The 18028-nt window shown below is 42.5% G+C and overlaps 1 protein-coding gene across 1 annotated transcript; it reads right to left on the reverse strand.

The window, feature by feature from the left end:
- Positions 1-7529: 7529 nt before the first annotated feature.
- Positions 7530-14563, reverse strand: dact1 (dishevelled-binding antagonist of beta-catenin 1). Its single transcript, XM_060934410.1, has 4 exons — positions 13871-14563; positions 11372-11501; positions 10453-10608; positions 7530-9871 (listed from the first exon to the last, which is right to left on the reverse strand). Exons 1-4 carry the CDS (start codon positions 14213-14215, stop codon positions 8031-8033), a joined length of 2472 nt encoding a protein of 823 aa, XP_060790393.1. The 5' UTR covers positions 14216-14563; the 3' UTR covers positions 7530-8030.
- Positions 14564-18028: the final 3465 nt, after the last annotated feature.

An 18028-nucleotide genomic window follows, 5' to 3' on the forward strand; every position in this document is an offset into this window, starting at 1 on the left:
ATGCTGCAAACAGAATTAGCAGTCTGTTTTTGGATTATGACTAATTCCTCTGTTACTGTTTTCAGAGGATTTTTCACAATAATATTTCCTTTTGGGGCGGCACAGTGGTGTAGTGGTTAGCAATGTTACCTCACAGCACGAAGGTCCTGGGTTCGAGCCCCGTGGCCAGCGAGGGCCTTTCTGTGTGAAGTTTCCATGTTCTCCCCGTGTCCGCGTGGGTTTCCTCCGGGTGCTCCGGTTTCCCCCACAGTCCAAAGACATGCAGGTTAGGTTAACTGGTGACTCTAAAATTGACCGTAGGTGTGAATGGTTGTTTGTCTCTGTGTCAGCCCTGCGATAACCTGGCGACTTGTCCAGGGTGTACCCCGCCCCTCGCCCATAGTCAGCTGGGATAGGCTCCAGCTTGCCTGCGACCCTGTAGGACAGGATAAGCAGCTACAAATAATGAATGGATGGATATTTCCTTTCGATTCTGCTTGACTTATAGTGACAAGATTTGTTCTGCAACCTTCATTAAGATGGCCTAATTAAGCCTAACACTCCGCCACCCCCAACTGCCCAGATGCCCACTTACCACTTAGAGCCAACATCAAATACAGCTCTGCACAAGACTACATTGACTCGCTCAAGCTTGTTTTCTATAGCCCTGATTACATGTAAATGAAATGAAGGGTCCTGTTGGGATCATCAGCCTCTCTCAGCCCTCCCTTACCCACAGGCACCAGTGACCTCTCAGAGGCCCTCTCCCCCAACCCCAGGGTGCAGACGACCCCGTCCTGGCTGGACGCAGCAGGACAACAGCTATGATGACACACTGGGGAAAGGCTAAGGGGGAAAAAAGTCTATTAACGAGACAATGCATGTCACAATAATCACCTGATCTCCTTCTCTTCCCCCACACTTGGCCTGCCATCCTGCTGCTCTCTAGCAGAGGTCACCCAGAGAGCTCATTTAAATATAGATGTGTTTATCCATTTGTTAGAGTTATGGCCTGTCAGATTGAGGTACTGCTGTTGGACAAACACTTTCTATTGGTTCTCAATATTCAAGATAGGTGTAAATTACAATATTTTATTGATCTCAGAGGACGAGAGCAGCCGTGAGCCTGAGGACACAGAATAATGGTGGTACTGCCTCCTGCTCAGCACCAGCAGCAGGTTTGTGTGTTAGTATAAACATCCATGTGTGTTATATAAGTTTTATACGTTTTTATGAACTGACTGGACCTCAACCCAGATGAGACCTGTACTATCAACTTAAAACTTTTGATCAGTATCTAGATCTGTTTCTGGAAATGCAGAAGTGGAGACACAAGACACATGGCAGTCTGGATCTGCCCCCTTTTGATTTATACACCCCATTTCTCCATATCTTTCCTCCATTTCCTCTCATTAAGTTTATGGCTCCTGGTGTCTTGTTTGAAGATCAATGATGGAGCACAGACTGCTGGAGGGAGAGAGGAGACAAAACCTCACAAATGTGTCCCTCTCTCTCTGTCTCTCTCTTCCTGTCTGTCTCTTAGACACAAGAACACAAACACACCCATATACCAGCATATACTTTCAAAAGTCATTTCTCTAAGAAGGGCTAGTGGTGTACTGAACAGGACTCTTAAGTGATACTGAGCAAACAGAGAGCTGTAATTATAGAGAAAGGGCAGATGAGCTCTGAAGGGCATGTGTGTTAAGGGTAGCCACAGCAGAGATGAGGCAAGATTGAGGCATACTGGGGCAAGATATCTTGAAACATATTCAACTGATTATATACTGTAGAAAATAGAATATCAGTTGACATATGTGGTAAAGGAAAGATGGTGGAGTGGGGAATCTTAACATTCTACTGGTCCATTACTCATTAGTATTTCTTGATTCACTAGAAATGACCAACATGGGCTTTTCCCAGATGTTCAAATATTTGAATAAAACTGTATATATATAACATAAGCAAATGAAACAGAAGAAAGTGTTTCAGTTGAATGGAATGAGAAAAGATTCATTGTAACATTGGACAGCACTGATGACAAACATTTTAATGAGGTGCCAGTTGGAGGATGTTTACTGGAAAGCACATTCCCAATATAATTAAATGAAATGTATATAGTGGACATTTTCTTGGCCAAGCCTTATGTATTCCCAGAACTGAGAAGGCTTGGCCAAGAAAATGTACATTATGATTAAATATCCTTTTGATTGGTGATGTCATCCCCCATACCTGAGACTGGACATATGAATGCCTTTTGAACTTTTCAAGTTTGAAAATGGCACATGATTCATATTTTATATAAAAAAGATATTTATCTTGGAAAGAGTCTGGTATTAAATGCAGCACCACTACTTTCACTCTTGCTATCCATTTTCGTGGTAGGTCTTTAAAGGAGATCCGCAGAACCTTTATTTTTAAGTACATTTCTGAGTGGATAGTATTTTCATCCTTGACTCTTGTACAGTACCTTGAAAAAGTATTCATACCCCTTGAACTTTTTCACATTTTTCCACCTTACAACCACGAACTTAAAAGTTTTTTTTAAATTTTTAGTTTTTTGAAAATTGCTGTTTACAGACGCTCTCCATCCAATCTGGCTGAGCTTGAGCTATTTTGCAAAGAAGAATGGGCAAAAAATTCAGTGTCAAGATGTGCAAAGCTGGTAGAGACATGCCACAAAAGACTTGCAGCTGTAATTGCAGCAAAAGGTGGCTCTACAAAGTATTGACGCAGGGGGGCTGAATACTAATGCACACCACATTTTTCAGATTTTTATTTGTTTAAAATTTTGAAGCCCATTTATCATTTTCGTTTCACTTCACAATTATGTGCTACTCTGTGTTGGTCTATCACATAAAATCTCAATAAAAAACTTTTAAGTTCGTGGTTGTAAGGTGGAAAAATGTGAAAAAGTTCAAGGGGTATGAAAACTTTTTCAAGGCACTGTATGCTGCATAATTGGAAATAAAAAAAATATTTTTTGAGAGTTAAAATCAACCGCAAAGTTGGCATTCGAGCTGCACCGCTGAGCCAGCCAGCCCTGGGTGGGTGACGTCACAGTGGGAACCGGTGCTATAGACCAAAGCCAGACTCGGCAGGCAAGAGTGGTTGCAATGGCCTCTTCGTTCGGAGTTATTGGAGATTCTTTGGATTCCTCAGATAGTAATACATCGGACTGTGATAGTCCTGAAATTGGAGTGTGTGTGTACATGCTACTGCTATACACATAGAACCGTATCAGCTTGAACCATAGGAAAGTGAATCCGATAGTAACACATCAGCCATGGAGGCCCCCACCTTACGAAATAAAGCCAGAGAACAAAGCCATCTAGAGAATTGGACGAAATTGAACTGACAGTCTCATGTGACTCTCATTAAAACAGGATAGGTGTTATAACTTATGCAACATACATGTACATGCATCCATTTTCACTGATAAAATGTAAAAGGCTAATTAAATAATCAGATGAACTGAGACAATCACATTCTGACGCAAATTAAATCATCTTATACCGGTAACTTAAATACACAATACAAGTTACATGTATTAATCTAAATGCAGGTAAACACTGAGTGTTGTTGTTTTTGTTGTTATGTTACCAAATGAGAGAGTCGCGTTTTACCCGTCTGTGTTTGAAGGCCGAGCTTGTGGCCGATTGTTTTGAAACAATCTGACTTTCAGTTCTTCGTTCATTTGCTTCTTCCACGTAAGAGCGAGATATTGCTGCTGAGGCAAGCATATCCAGGGGAGAAAGAAAAGAAAAAAGAGCATATCCAGCGGAGAAGTCTGATGACTGATCCACTCATTCTCCATGCTGAGTACTCTGCCATTACTGTTTGGCTCACACTCCGGGAGAACTGGTGCAACTGAACTTACTTTCCTTTTCTTGTAGTCTTCTTTTCTTAATTGCTGGTACTGCACCCTCTTTCAATACGGGCTTATAGCCAATGCTCCTCAACAGAGCAGAGGTTTTGTACGAGTCCTCAGCAAAATGTGCAGAGGAGAGACCACTTCGTAGGTGCCCAATCCTTGAATTTCTTGTAAAATGCGTCCAAATCTTTGCAGTTTGAACATTCTTGGACCATGAATGCAACGTAAATCCACCTTCTGTTGTGTTGCTGCACCTGCCAGCAACACATCTGCATGGCATGGCTATAAATTAGCTCAAAATAGAGGATCAGAGTTGCAGTCAGCTCTGTGTTTTAGGATAGCGGAAGTGGCGATGAGACCAATAGACTTCCTGCTGTGACGTCACGGACGTCAAGGTCATTCAGTCAGACCGCTACCTATATAAATCACTTTAATCGTAAAAATTACTATATTAGAAGATTTATTGTTAACTCTTAAAACTATTCCTATGCCATTCTTGAGGTCTCAAGGCATTTATAAACGAAAGTGAGGCCATGGTTCTGCATATATGCTTTAAGTTCCCACCCACAAAGACATATTGCTTTCACTAATCAATAAAAAACAAAGGTGTTTAAGGTAGAGCTAAAGATGAGAGAAAAAGACATTTTCATCAGATTACTGAAGCATGGTTTAATGAATGTCAAAAGCCCCTGAGATAATCATCCTGTCCCCTGGACACATAACTTCAGATCACGTCACTTCTGAAGAACTCTTCCCATAGACAGAGGGAGAAAGAGGAATAGTCTGACTAGTGCAGGATATACAAAATATTTATGGGGTTAACAACCAGTTGTCCTGATATTAAGTTTGCTAACAAGGTCACATGGTGGCCCAAGTTGCTTCAGAGGAGGATATGGATATTTTGAAGTCATTTCGCACAGGCATTTTGCTCTGGAGAGTAGCTGAGAAACATAGCTAAATCAATCCAGACTGCATACCTCTCACAGACTATCTATACCCATCCACCCACTCTTATCCTGTCAGGGATTGCTGACCTTGGATGCAATGCTCCCCAACCCTGCACTCAACACAAGTGTAAGCTATAACTCAGCAAGTACACAGAGGCATGGAGTTTATGCCTCTGTTCCCACCATATGCCCCTTCAGAGGTCACCATTCATCTGGGTCCTCTTTAAGATCCAAACATTTTAAAAGTATGCAAAATCTGCTGCAGTCAAGTATCCAAATTCTCCATTATAGAAAATTGTTGTAATAACAACAAAATCACAACAGTTGTTTAAAGCTAGTGGCTTTAAAATTGCAAATTAAAGGGGATTGCTACAATTTTGTATACTGATTTAAAATATCAAAACAGCAAAATGCCTCCTACACCCCCCACACATTATAACATTATCACTTAGATGTAATGTAATACATTATTAGTTTGGAGAAAATGTCATATCGGCGATCACCTCTCCAGAATGATAGAATGAACTTCTCCTATTCAGCATTCTGTGCTAGAAACATGTAATAAAAGAGCAATTATGGTTAAAGCCACAAAATAAAAACCACTTTGGGTCAGCATTTTTGTTGACATTTGAGCTCCTTGTGAATTCATTAAAGAAAGGTCACAGATTCATTTAAACAACTTCTTGCACTGAACATTGACTAATTTATCTCACCAACAGATTCAACAAATCAAACTTCTCATCTCATCTCATCATCTCTAGCTGCTTTATCCTGTTCTACAGGGTCGCAGGCAAGCTGGAGCCTATCCCAGCTGACTACGGGCGAAAGGCGGGGTACACCCTGGACAAGTCGCCAGGTCATCACAGGGCTGACACATAGACACAGACAACCATTCACACTCACATTCACACCTACGGTCAATTTAGAGTCACCAGTTAACCTAACCTGCATGTCTTTGGACTGTGGGGGAAACCGGAGCACCTGGAGGAAACCCACACGGACACGGGGAGAACATGCAAACTCCACACAGAAAGGCCCTTGCCGGCCACGGGGCTCGAACCCGGACCTTCTTGCTGTGAGGCGACAGCGCTAACCACTACACCACCATGCCGCCCCAAATCAAGCTTAATAATTTTAGTCTTTCTCTACAATTAGTGCTTCATTAAAGCAAACAAATTTGAACCTGAAACACCTTTTTCTACTATATTTCTCCTTCCCATGACCTTTGACATACAGGCTGTGACTGGTTGTTTTAAATAAGCCTTATCACTGATCAGGCTCTACAATGGCGATTTTGTGTTCAGTGCATGAAGCCTCTGTTTGGATGAAATGCTTGTGACTGAGCAGGAAAATAAGCCATAAACATGCCAAGTGTCTGAGAGGAGACAAGTCCTGCCTGCTCTTTCACCCAGCTGCAGAAATCCAAACAGACCCACTCGTCTTTACAAAGCCAGACGCTTTCCAGAGCAGCTCTGCTCCAGTCAGAACAAAGTAGGAAAATTCTTCATGCAGCGTGTTTGCTAGGGAACTGGGCCAGTGAGAAAAAGGTCAGAAACTCATGTAAGGACAATGCTCATGCACAACACATCTACTTGTCAGTACCTGCTGCATGACCCATAGTTAACTGTATTCCAACAGTGGTTTGGCTTTTTGCCTTTTATTCCTGGAGGATGTGTGCACTGCACACTATTAATACATTTCTGTTGCACCACATGAGATGATGTACTATACTATAGTACATACGTACCAACAGTACATTACATACTTACTGAAGGAAACGTCCTTGTTGCAACTGGCGTAAACAAGACCCCTTGTTCTTATATTACTAAATACCTTAGTCTCCAAACACAATTATTTTGGAATTAGAAAAATCATGATGCAAGTTATTAGTTATAGCCTATGTAATTTAGATTTTTATAGGCAGCCACAATTAATTAGATCTTTTCCTGTATTCCCAAAGCCAAGAAAGAGGCATGTGTATGATTATTGACTCTGTTGGCTTAACTGATATAAATACCACAACAATCTCATAAACATAAAAAATAAAACGGTGATGTAATTTTAGTGCTGCCAAAAAAGTAAACTAAGATATTGTAATTTCAGTCCCTACAAATTTAAGGGTGAATATCACTCACTCACTCATTAATTTTTCTTGAAATATTATTTTCCTGGGCGGCACGGTGGTGTAGTGGTTAGCGCTGTCGCCTCACAGCAAGAAGGTCCTGGGTTCGAGCCCCGGGGCCGGCGAGGGCCTTTCTGTGTGGAGTTTGCATGTTGTCCGCGTGGGTTTCCTCCGGGTGCTCCGGTTTCCCCCACAGTCCAAAGACATGCAGGTTAGGTTAACTGGTGACTCTAAATTGACCGTAGGTGTGAATGTGAGTGTGAATGGTTGTCTGTGTCTATGTGTCAGCCCTGTGATGACCTGGCGACTTGTCCAGGGTGTACCCCGCCTTTCGCCCGTAGTCAGCTGGGATAGGCTCCAGCTTGCCTGCGACCCTGTAGAAGGATAAAGCGGCTAGAGATAATGAGATGAGATGATCTTCCTGAAATTTGAAATGTAAATACTCATTGCAGTGATGACAATAATTTGATCATGTGAGTAAAAGAGATTTAGAGCTGTTATCAAAGGCAACATTTAATAAACCATAAAAAGATACGGCACCAAAAATGAACAATATGTACATAAATTGCAATTTACAGATAATAGGCAAAAACCACAAGGTAAATAGTAATGTCAACGCTCATGCATATTTATTGTGCATATAACAAAAGCCCTGTTGTCAGCAGGTGAACTTGCCCAAATATTGTTCGATTTTACAGATAGACTTGGTCTATCCCTCCATCTCATTTCTCTTTTAGTAACAATGCATTTTCTTCTCCAATCTTACTTCTTATTTTATTTCATGTATGACTAACCAAATATATTAAGTTTTAAATATTTTATTTAAAAAAAAAAATCAACAATGTCTGTTGATCGCATTTACAAATGCACTTGTCCTGTAAATGCATAACAGGAAAATCTGAGTTTATAATAAATATGTCTACAGAAAATGACACAATGGATGTTTCTCAATGATTTTAATGTGTGAATCAAGGAGCCTGAAAGTGCGTGGGTGGATGTCGCTCAATAAATCCACTAGCAGTGAATAGGCACTTTATTGGGTGAGTACTGAGAGCAGCTAATTTGATTGGCTGCATCCCAATTCAAACTCCCTCGTCCGTTAAGTCTCTCACACTGTGGTCATGAGTTTTAGAGAACCTGATCGGAAGCGTAGGATTCTCTTCTTTAAATTGTGGGAGGCTTTGATTTTGACGAAGGCTTTGGCCTGTGCTGAAGTCATTTCACGCGATGCTTGACTATACTGTGGCCAGTTGACTCCACTGCTGCCTTCAGAGTCAGTGCTAGTCGTGCTTTCTGCAATAAAGTCTGCCTCACTAGCACTCGACTCACTGTCCCCAAAACAGTTGGTGGTGTAGTTACTGCGCTCGTCTTCACTTGTGTCCACGATGGTGGAATGAAAGAGAGAAGCACATTCAGCAGAGTACTCTGAGTCACTGCCCACATAGGCATAAGGGCTGGTGATGTGTGCATTGGAAGGAAGATACATGTGGCCCAGCATCTCCCTCTTTTGCTTGTGGTGAACCCTCCTGAAAGCCTCCTCATAAGGCACCTCTGGGATGCCCCGCAGCCTACGATGGTAGTCACTGCGCTTATATTTGGGTTTAGCCAGCACAGCCTCATGATGCCTGTGGTGACTATGGTGTCTTTGGGAAGTTGACCTGCCTCTGGAGGTGGTGTGCTTTTCCAGGATTCGCCCCTCAGGGATTGATGCTGGAATCCTTTTGGCTTTACAAGATGCCCTCTTGGAGGCTTTACATGAATGAGCCATGTCTTCTGACGGTCTGGATCGCCTGGATCCAGTGCGATGCCTGTCACGGCCTGCTTCTGATACAATCTCGCTGGAATGGGTCCTGTGTTTCATGCTGCTGCCATTCTTCACCTTGACAATTTTCACGTTCTTGCTACCACCTTTGCGAAGCTTGACACTCTGCTCTTGGGCAGGGATGTACTGTGCACTGACCATCTGACCCCCCTCATCCTGACTCTGAGAGGAGGAGCCGAGGCTGAGTACCTCTGGCAGAGGTTGCTCCACTTTAGCAGAGCAGGCCACTGAAGCCTGAACATTAGGAGTTCTCTTAGGAGTTCCTGCTTTCATCATTTGGGCTGATTTACTGTCCTCCACAGCAGGGTAATAAGAATGCTTGTTAAGTTTTGGGGAAGACACCGCATTAGAGCTACCCAAGTCCTGGCACTCCTTAGCAACAACAGCTAATGGTTGGCCTTTATTGGCCCCAGGGCCTTTCTTCTTTAATAGGCTATTAGTGTTAACATCATTTTTGATTATGAATCCATTTAGGGATTGATTCTGAGGACAGGAGGATGCACTATTCTCCAAGTGTTCTGCCTTAGACTCAACAGGACGCTGTCTCTGAGGTGACGCTGCGCTGGGGTCAGTGCAAGGAGCTTTTGCTGCTTGCAAACAAGTTTGCCAGTTGGGTGTGAGTTCAGAGGTCCTTGACTGTGTCTGTCCAGCAGCACCAGGCCTAACACAGAGGCTGCCCTGCCGTAAGACACTCTTGGAGGGGTCTGTGTTTATGCTTGTTCGAGGTTTATTGGTCCTCATTGGCTGTGCTCTCCTCTGAAGCAGTCCAAATATATAATTGTCCAGTCTTTTGTTGAGGGGAGCTTGAGCTTGGGATAAAAGGGTTTTGTCAGGTTTTTGACCATTGTCAAGGGTTTCTCCAGACTTGGACATACCAGAGTCTTCCTTCAGATGGTTGACCATAGACTGGAAAAAGATGGGGCTCTGAACAGCCACAGCATGGAGAGGGCTAGGGTAGCGATATATATCACTTCCATTTTTGGCTATCAGGTCACAGTGGAACTTGGACACACTGTCACAGTTCCCATCTGGAGAGGCAGAGTACGGAACAGAGAGTGACCTGCGGACTGTACCAGAACACGAGTCCTCACACTGCTCTTCACACTCAGCACAGACACTGAGCTCATCTGCAGAAGGAACAAGGACAATTAGCAATAGAGAATAAGAAAAGTCTAAAAAAAAAAACCCCACAATAGCTCACAAATACTCCCCCTCAAAACCATTCCAAGCTTCTAAATTCATCTAAATATCGTGTGTGTGTTTGTTTTAAACTGCTTCTGTGAGACCAGTCTCAACCCTAAGTGAATTGTTAAGCTCGGTCAATGGTTGATTAGCTTTGACATGCAAATGAGTCTTTTGTCTTTTTTGGTTTATCAGAGGTGTGGTGTTTGCAGAGCTGTGAAACTATTTCTATCTTTTATGTTTGGATGTCCTCTTACCCTATCCTCTTCTATTTGCATTCTACCAGACTTAATTGTTTTAGACGGCTTTCAGCTAATGATAACAAAACAAGGCAAGCAAGAGAGATAAGCAACTGATGTTAGAAAGTAGGCTTCCTCTTTATGATAAAAGTTTAAGGCACAAGCAAGACTGCTTATTAAATTGTGTTACATGTTTAAAATTTCCGCAAAGCACTGTCACCCAGATGACACGGGCTGCGAGAAGCTACAGAAATACTCCCTCTCCCTCCCTCTCAGTGAACTCTCACCTGAAGACTTGGGTCTTCCTTCAGAGGCACAGAGCGAGGTGTCGAGGGGGGCGCACAGGCAAGATGTGGAACGACAGCTGGACAAACACTCACTGAAGACAGAGTTGGAGGAATTAGAGAGGGAGCCTGAAGTACCATCACTTAACTCGTAAAAACCTAGCAGAGAAGGAGAAATAAAGAGAACAAATTTTGTAAAAACAAAAAAAAACAAAAAAAAACAAAAACCTGATTATGCTGAAAAAGAAGCCGTTACCAGAATGCAATACTTATTACTTACAAACACATGACTCTGTTCTGTAATCACTCTGTTTTGTAATATAAATTTGCTCTCAAAGGTAGCTTGCATAAAAGTTGTATTACTCTGTAATATAAATCAACAGAATTAAGGACACAAGTAATCTCCCCAGCTATTAGGAGCAAAATCTTTTAAACAATAGTGACATTCAGCAAGGAGCCTTCACATGTGCAATCAATTTCTGCTTTATACACACTTCACAAAACAAAAGTGTACTCTGCTTCAGCACTCAAATGACCTCTCCTATTTGGAATGTAAACCAACTCAGCTGGGAAGGCAGTAAGCACAGGGTGCAGATTGTTCATTTTACCAAATTAGTGCCTAAACAGTGTGGCTAAACAGCCTCCAACTGAGATTAGGCCCGGCAGGCACACAAGCTACCACTAGCATTATTGTGTTCACAGAACAGTTTTATACCAAATTATATAACTTTATTATGAACTCTATTTATGGCTTTTTGCAGGAACAAGAAATGGGAACTGAGAACCAAGGAACTGGGGTGCAGTGTTTGGTGTAAAATTATGTACTTCATTCTTATATCGTATTATCTGCACAAATAATTTCCAAAGCCTTTAAAGCTGTCGAAAGGTTCAAGTCCTTCACTATTCCCTGGCTAAAACCAACCTGAGCTGGGCCGGCTATCACTCTCCAGATGCTCATGTAGGGTCTCTGTGTCCAGTCGCAGGTCACTGATCTGTCTGTCCAGTTCCTGGAGCTGACTAATCAAACCAGCATCTCGCCTCCGCAGGCAGTTCTTCAGGAGAAAAACAATTTGGTGAGGTCAGAACAACATCTGCTACATGGGGGCAAATCAACACTAGAGTCAGTTAACACAGAGAGATAGTCAGACATTTTTCATCCTCTGGTATTCAGACCAGTGATGAAGTAAGTTGTGGCTCAGCTGTTTCAGGTAAGTAGTTTCCTTTGGAATTTAAGTTTATTTCCCATAGTTTTCTGAGTGCTGGCTGCCTGGAGGTATGGATCAGACAAGTGTAATGGACTAAATTAGAGTCAGGCCTGGTGGGGGAGAAGCATTCGGCTTAAACACGCCACTTATGTGGAATTGGCTGCATCTGACAACACCCGGATCATATGCTGCATTCCAATTTAAAGTGTGGTGAAACAGCTGACCAAGGGAAAGATCCATTAAAGCACACATACATTACTTTGAATGGCTCATAATCAGTGGTGTTTTATCTACTGCATATTTGAAGTGCTGTTTGTTGACAGGAGCAGCAGATTTCAGTGCTATATGAAGCAACAGAATGACGCTGGCTCTGCTAGGGACTGGGAGGCAGTAAAAATGTGTGCTCTTGACAGGCAGGCTTGTGGTGATTTATGGGCTCGCAGCTCTCAGAATGTTGGGCTGTGGAGACCATTTTTACACAGAGGGCCATTTGCAGAGTAGGGCAAGAGTTATTTTGAAATGGTACAAAATTAACCTTGGGCAGTGCTGACAGCTGGGAGACAAGGATTAGACACAATGTTCGTGTTCTGTCTATAGGTTTCTAAGGTACGTTAATTGTTTTAGAAGAAAATGTCAGTGTCTACATTCCCGTTTTCTGTTTAAATAGTGCATTATAGACAAGTGCAACATTCTTAACAGCAACTGCTGTTCTTCCTCCTTGCAGAGCAGATTATTTCCACTGGGAGTTTTTTTCTTCTTCTTCCTTTGAAAACACATCATTATATCTTTACACGGAAACGGTGGGTATGCGAACAGAGAGTTCACTTTAATCCGGAGCAGATCTTCGGCCTGTTTTAAGCTCAGTAGGGTGGCAGTGACTGCTGTGCTGCAAAACTTCATTTGGGTCGCTCGGTCCATTGTAACTCAGGGTCGGCCCTCATTGTCGCAGCGGAACCCCCTCAGAGCACGGAGCAGGACACTCAGTGCATTCAGGAAGGTCCATTTAAATAACATTACATAGCTTTCCTGTCATTTTAATGATCATCTGTGGAAATTAGCTTGGTTTCCTCTATGCCTGGGTAAAGCCAAGGTAGCGTCCCATATATTTAACACCTTTTATAGACCTTATAGAAGATACTTTTGCAAACCAAACACTTTCTAGGGATGAATAATATGTAATATGTTAGGGAACAAAAACATACATACACACACACACACACACACACACATATATATATATATATATATATATATATATATATATATATATAATGTATATGTGTGTGTGTGTGTGTATATATAATATATATATATATATATATATATATATATATATATATATATAATGTGTATATATATATATATATATATATATATATATTATATACACACACACACACACATACATATATATATATATATATATATATATATATATATATATACACACACATATATATACACATACATTATATATATATATATATATATATATATATATATATATATATATATATATATATGGGCGGCACGGTGGTGTAGTGATTAGCGCTGTCGCCTCACAGCAAGAAGGTCTTGGGTTCGAGCCCCGGGGCCGGCGAGGGCCTTTCTGTGTGGAGTTTGCATGTTCTCCCCGTGTCCGCGTGGGTTTCCTCCGGGTGCTCCGGTTTCCCCCACAGTCCAAAGACATGCAGGTTAGGTTAACTGGTGACTCTAAATTGACCGTAGGTGTGAATGTGAGTGTGAATGGTTGTCTGTGTCTATGTGTCAGCCCTGTGATGACCTGGCGACTTGTCCAGGGTGTACCCCACCTTTCGCCCGTAGTCAGCTGGGATAGGCTCCAGCTTGCCTGCGACCCTGTAGAAGGATAAAGCGGCTAGAGATAATGAGATGATATATATATATATATATATATATATATATATATATATATTCCTATTTTGGTGCTTTATTACGATCAGTGAATGCCTTATTGGTGCTAAGGCGCGCTTGTCTGTATATTTTGTGACTCGGATGCATGAATGCACCACTGATTCCTATTAGAGTTTAATAATGAGAAATCCTTAAAGAGAAAACGGAAACTAAAAAGGATACAGTGTAATCTAGTGCGACGCGCGCGCGCGCAAGCACAATGACGCACGCGCGCACACTCAAGCAGAACACACACACACTAGAACACTACAGATGCCAATGCATTTTGTTTAGAACACACATACCAGCTGTTTTCTCAACAGTAAAATGTTCTCTTCCAGCAGTTTCTCCTCGTTGTTGAGGTAATTGTCCTCGAGCGCCGAGCACAGCTGATTATCTTCTTCCCCACTTGTGCTGGTATTGTCCTGATTGTTCAGGGCGTTATGGACCAGCAGCTCCTGTCTCTGTCTCAGATAGTCCAGTTCTGCCAGTCCAGCCAGTGTGGCCTCCATTCTGTCTCGGGCTCGGAGGCGCTCCAGCTCCCCGTCCCCTCGCTCTCTGGAGCGGTTCTCATAATCCTTCCTGTCCCGCATCCCGGCGCAGTCCCGGGAAATCAGCAGCTCTGCGAGCGCAGCTGTGGTCTGCCTCATCAAAGCCGGGGCTCAGACCTCTTCACCTACACCATTTACCGCACCTAAAGTCTGCTGAGGTTCAAACTACACGCCCTTGATGTGTTTCTTATACGTGTTTACATGGCCGCACAATTTCCACACAAAAAAAAAAACAAAACACTTCAAAGTATCCACAGAATGTCCACAGGATAAATAGCTCCAATTTAGTTCATTTATTGCTGCTTTAAAAAAGAAAGAAAGGAATAATAACAGTTTCCTAATGCAACAGAACATCAAAGTATCCAAAGTGTGCAGTCCGGGAGGGAGAGAGAGCGCGCGCTGTGCGGGATGTGAGCGCGCGGGTCACTACAGCGCTCTGAGTCTGAAGCTGCGCGCACCCGCTCTGTGTGCTGCGCCCTGCTGACTCCCAAGCGCGGGGAGGTCCTAGTGTCCGCCTGGTTACAACGCCAACCTTATCCTCGTCTTCTTACTTCATGCATTTACAAACAAACAAACAAACAAACTGAAATTAAAAGTCAGATTCAGGTCACTATTAAACATCACTAAGCTGACCTAAAATTCTATTCACATCCATCCAACATGATGATGATGATAAAAACAATGAGCCAACTGATTATTTTAAAGAAAACATAACCATTATATTCTCCTGTTGACTATGATTCATACGTAAAAATGTTTTATTATACGGAACTTTATTACACAAAAAGTGTGTGCACCAACTCAAAATGTATAATAAAGCATATATGTCGGGGTGAAAATTAAGAGGGAGAATGCCTGCCCTCTGCTGTTCTTTAAAAGGTCAAACTGCTCTTTCAAAGCCTATGGCAATAAAGACAGGCCAAGTGTATAAAAAGAGAAATACATGCACTGCATATTATTTTAATTAATATGTATGCAGCATGGGCGGCACGGTGGTGTAGTGGTTAGCGCTGTTGCCTCACAGCAAGAAGGTCCGGGTTCGCCGGCGAGGGCCTTTCTGTGTGGAGTTTGCATGTTCTCCCTGTGTCTGCATGGGTTTCCTCCGGGTGCTCCGGTTTCCCCCACAGTCCAAAGACATGCAGGTTAGGCTAACTGGTGACTCTAAATTGACAGTAGGTGTGAATGTGAGTGTGAATGGTTGTCTGTGTGTCGGCCCTGTGATGACCTGGTGACTTGTCCAGGGTGTACCCCGCCTCTCACCCATAGTCAGCTGGGATAGGCTCCAGCTTGCCTGCGACCCTGTAGAACAGGATAAAGCGGCTAGAGATAATGAGATGAGATGTATGCAGCATGGGCAGCACGGTGGTGTAGTGGTTAGCACTGTTGCCTCACAGCAAGCAGGTCCGGGTTCGAGCCCTGAGGCCAAACTTCTGTGTGAAGTTTGCATGTTCTCCCTGTGTCTGCGTGGGTTTCCTCCAGGTGCTCTGGTTTCCCCCACAGTCTAAAGACATGCAGGTTAGGTTAACTGGTGACTCTAAATTGACCATAGATGTGAGTGTGAATGGTTGTCTGTGTCAATATGTGTCAGCCCTGTGATGACCTGGCGACTTGTCCAGGGTGTACCCTGCCTTTCGCCCGTAGTCAGCAGGGATAGGCTCCAGCTTGCCTGCAACCCTGTGAACAGGATAAAGTGGCTAGAGATAATGAGATGATGAGCATGGTGGCGTAGTGGTTAGCGCTGTTGTCTCACAACAAGAAGGTCCTGGGTTCGAGCCCAGCGGCTGGCGAGGGCCTTCCTGTGTGAAGTTTGCATGCTCTCCCTGTGTCTGCATGGGTTTGCTCCAGTTTCCCCCAAAGACATGCAGGTTAGGCTAATTGGTGGCTTTAAATTGACCGTATGTGTGAATGGTTGTTTGTCTCTGTATCAGCCCTGCGATAACCTGGCGACTTGTCCAAGGTGTACCCCACCTCTTACCCATAGTCAATTGGGATAGGCTCCAGCTTGACTGCAACCCTGGAGAACAGGATAAGCAGCTACAGATAATGGATATATGCATGCTTGCACTGTTACATTGATCACAAGAACACCCCTAATGCTACAAGCACATGGAGCAATATGAGCCTACAGCCACAGAGAGTACATTAACCAGACAATTTGACCAATTAAGAACTCAAAACAGACATCAGAACCACTGAAACCAATTGGTGGAATCAAATAAGTAATTTAATGCAACATTTGGGTTAAATGCTATTGTTACTTCCTGGTATCTGAACATGACATTCTCCTGGCCTATATGAAGTAACTAAACCAAGTTAGACACTGCATCATCTGACAAAGAATAGTGCACACATATTATGCCCACAATCATGTATATGATTATATGTGTATGTGATAATTCATATATATTTTTATGCAATCTCAGTCTATGGTACTTGATGCTGCTAAATCCATTATGGTTCATTCTACTTTTTGTAGAAGGATAAATTGCAAAGTGGATGAGTGGAATATTCACTTGAAAAATATTCACTTGCTCATGATATGACCTTCTTTCCTCTTACTGTTCCCATATAATATATCATCCTCCAGGGAAATATTCAAATCTAAATTTGATATGCTGTGTCAGAAACTTCACCCACTGTATCACTGTAACAATAAATGTATTGATAAATCTCCATGATCTAATTTTGCTCAAAAGGTTCAATGGTAATTTTGTAATTTCACACTGAATAACTGTTATTTCTCGGTTTGGAGAAAGGCGGTTTGGAGAAAGGCGGTTTCCAGAAAAATTAATTCAAATTAGGGCAGAAACAGCCTTTGGGTTCTGTGGATTTTGTGTGCCTGAATTGGAATAATTTAGTTGCTTCTGATCACTGATGGATGGCTTCATTCTGCGGCAGGCCACTGCAGCTCAGCAGCTAATTAAAACCAAACGCACCTCTAAAGTCTCTGTCTATCAACTCCAGCTAATGACATTGGCAGCTCTGTTTGACTTGCAGCTAGATATGCAGTAGAAAGACGTTGGAGAGAGGAGGAGAGCAATATGAGGCAAGCACAAAGCTAATCTCTCTTTCTAAACATGACAGGGATTTAGGAAATTGGATCTATGGGAAGTTCTATGAGGAACAGATGTTGGCAAACCAGCTGCTGACCCTTCACAAACATCCTTAAATGAAACATTAGATTGGACCTACTGCTCTCTCTCTCTCTCTCTCTCTCACACACACACACACACACACACACTGACAGCAGCAATATTTCGAGGAAGTCATGATAGCTGCGTGTCCCCAGGCGGGGTCTGTGACACCCGTAACAGGAAGTGACCCGAAATAAACATGCTCTGTAATTGATCAAAGCAAAAGCCCTTTGTGGCGTCTTAATCAAATCTCTGAAACAAACAGGAAAAATCCCATTTATAGACTATGAACTTCCTCATTGACTTCAGAGAGAGAGTGTCAAGTTTCTAACTAGTAACAGGAACATATGCCATGTTTTCCTCATGTCCATGAGTTTAAAATAACTGTAACTAAGTAATAAAGTCTGACAACACATTCCCAGGTTCAGCTAAATGTTATTTGTGTTCTCTATCCTTTAAAAATAATTTCTAGCTTCATATTTACACTTTTCTTTCTGCCTAGTTTCAGTACCAGACACTGAAGTGTGTAACAAAAGATTATGGCTAAGGCTTGAGTGAGCTGGCATGGCTCAGGATGTGTGGTGTTACCATCAAGTCATCATGAACTGGGAATCCATCCATGACTGATATCCTGAACAAGGAAGCTTGGTTCCACAGTCCAATCCCACCATTTACAGTAATTATTAGATCAATTTTGCAAGGACCATTAAACGAGAAAACAACCCTATTAAGTGGCGCTGACAAACCAAAAAATGAAGAATAAAGCTTAATGCATGAA

The sequence above is a fragment of the Neoarius graeffei genome, chromosome 11 (genome assembly GCF_027579695.1).
Source record: "Neoarius graeffei isolate fNeoGra1 chromosome 11, fNeoGra1.pri, whole genome shotgun sequence".
Taxonomy (NCBI): Eukaryota; Metazoa; Chordata; class Actinopteri; order Siluriformes; family Ariidae; genus Neoarius; species Neoarius graeffei.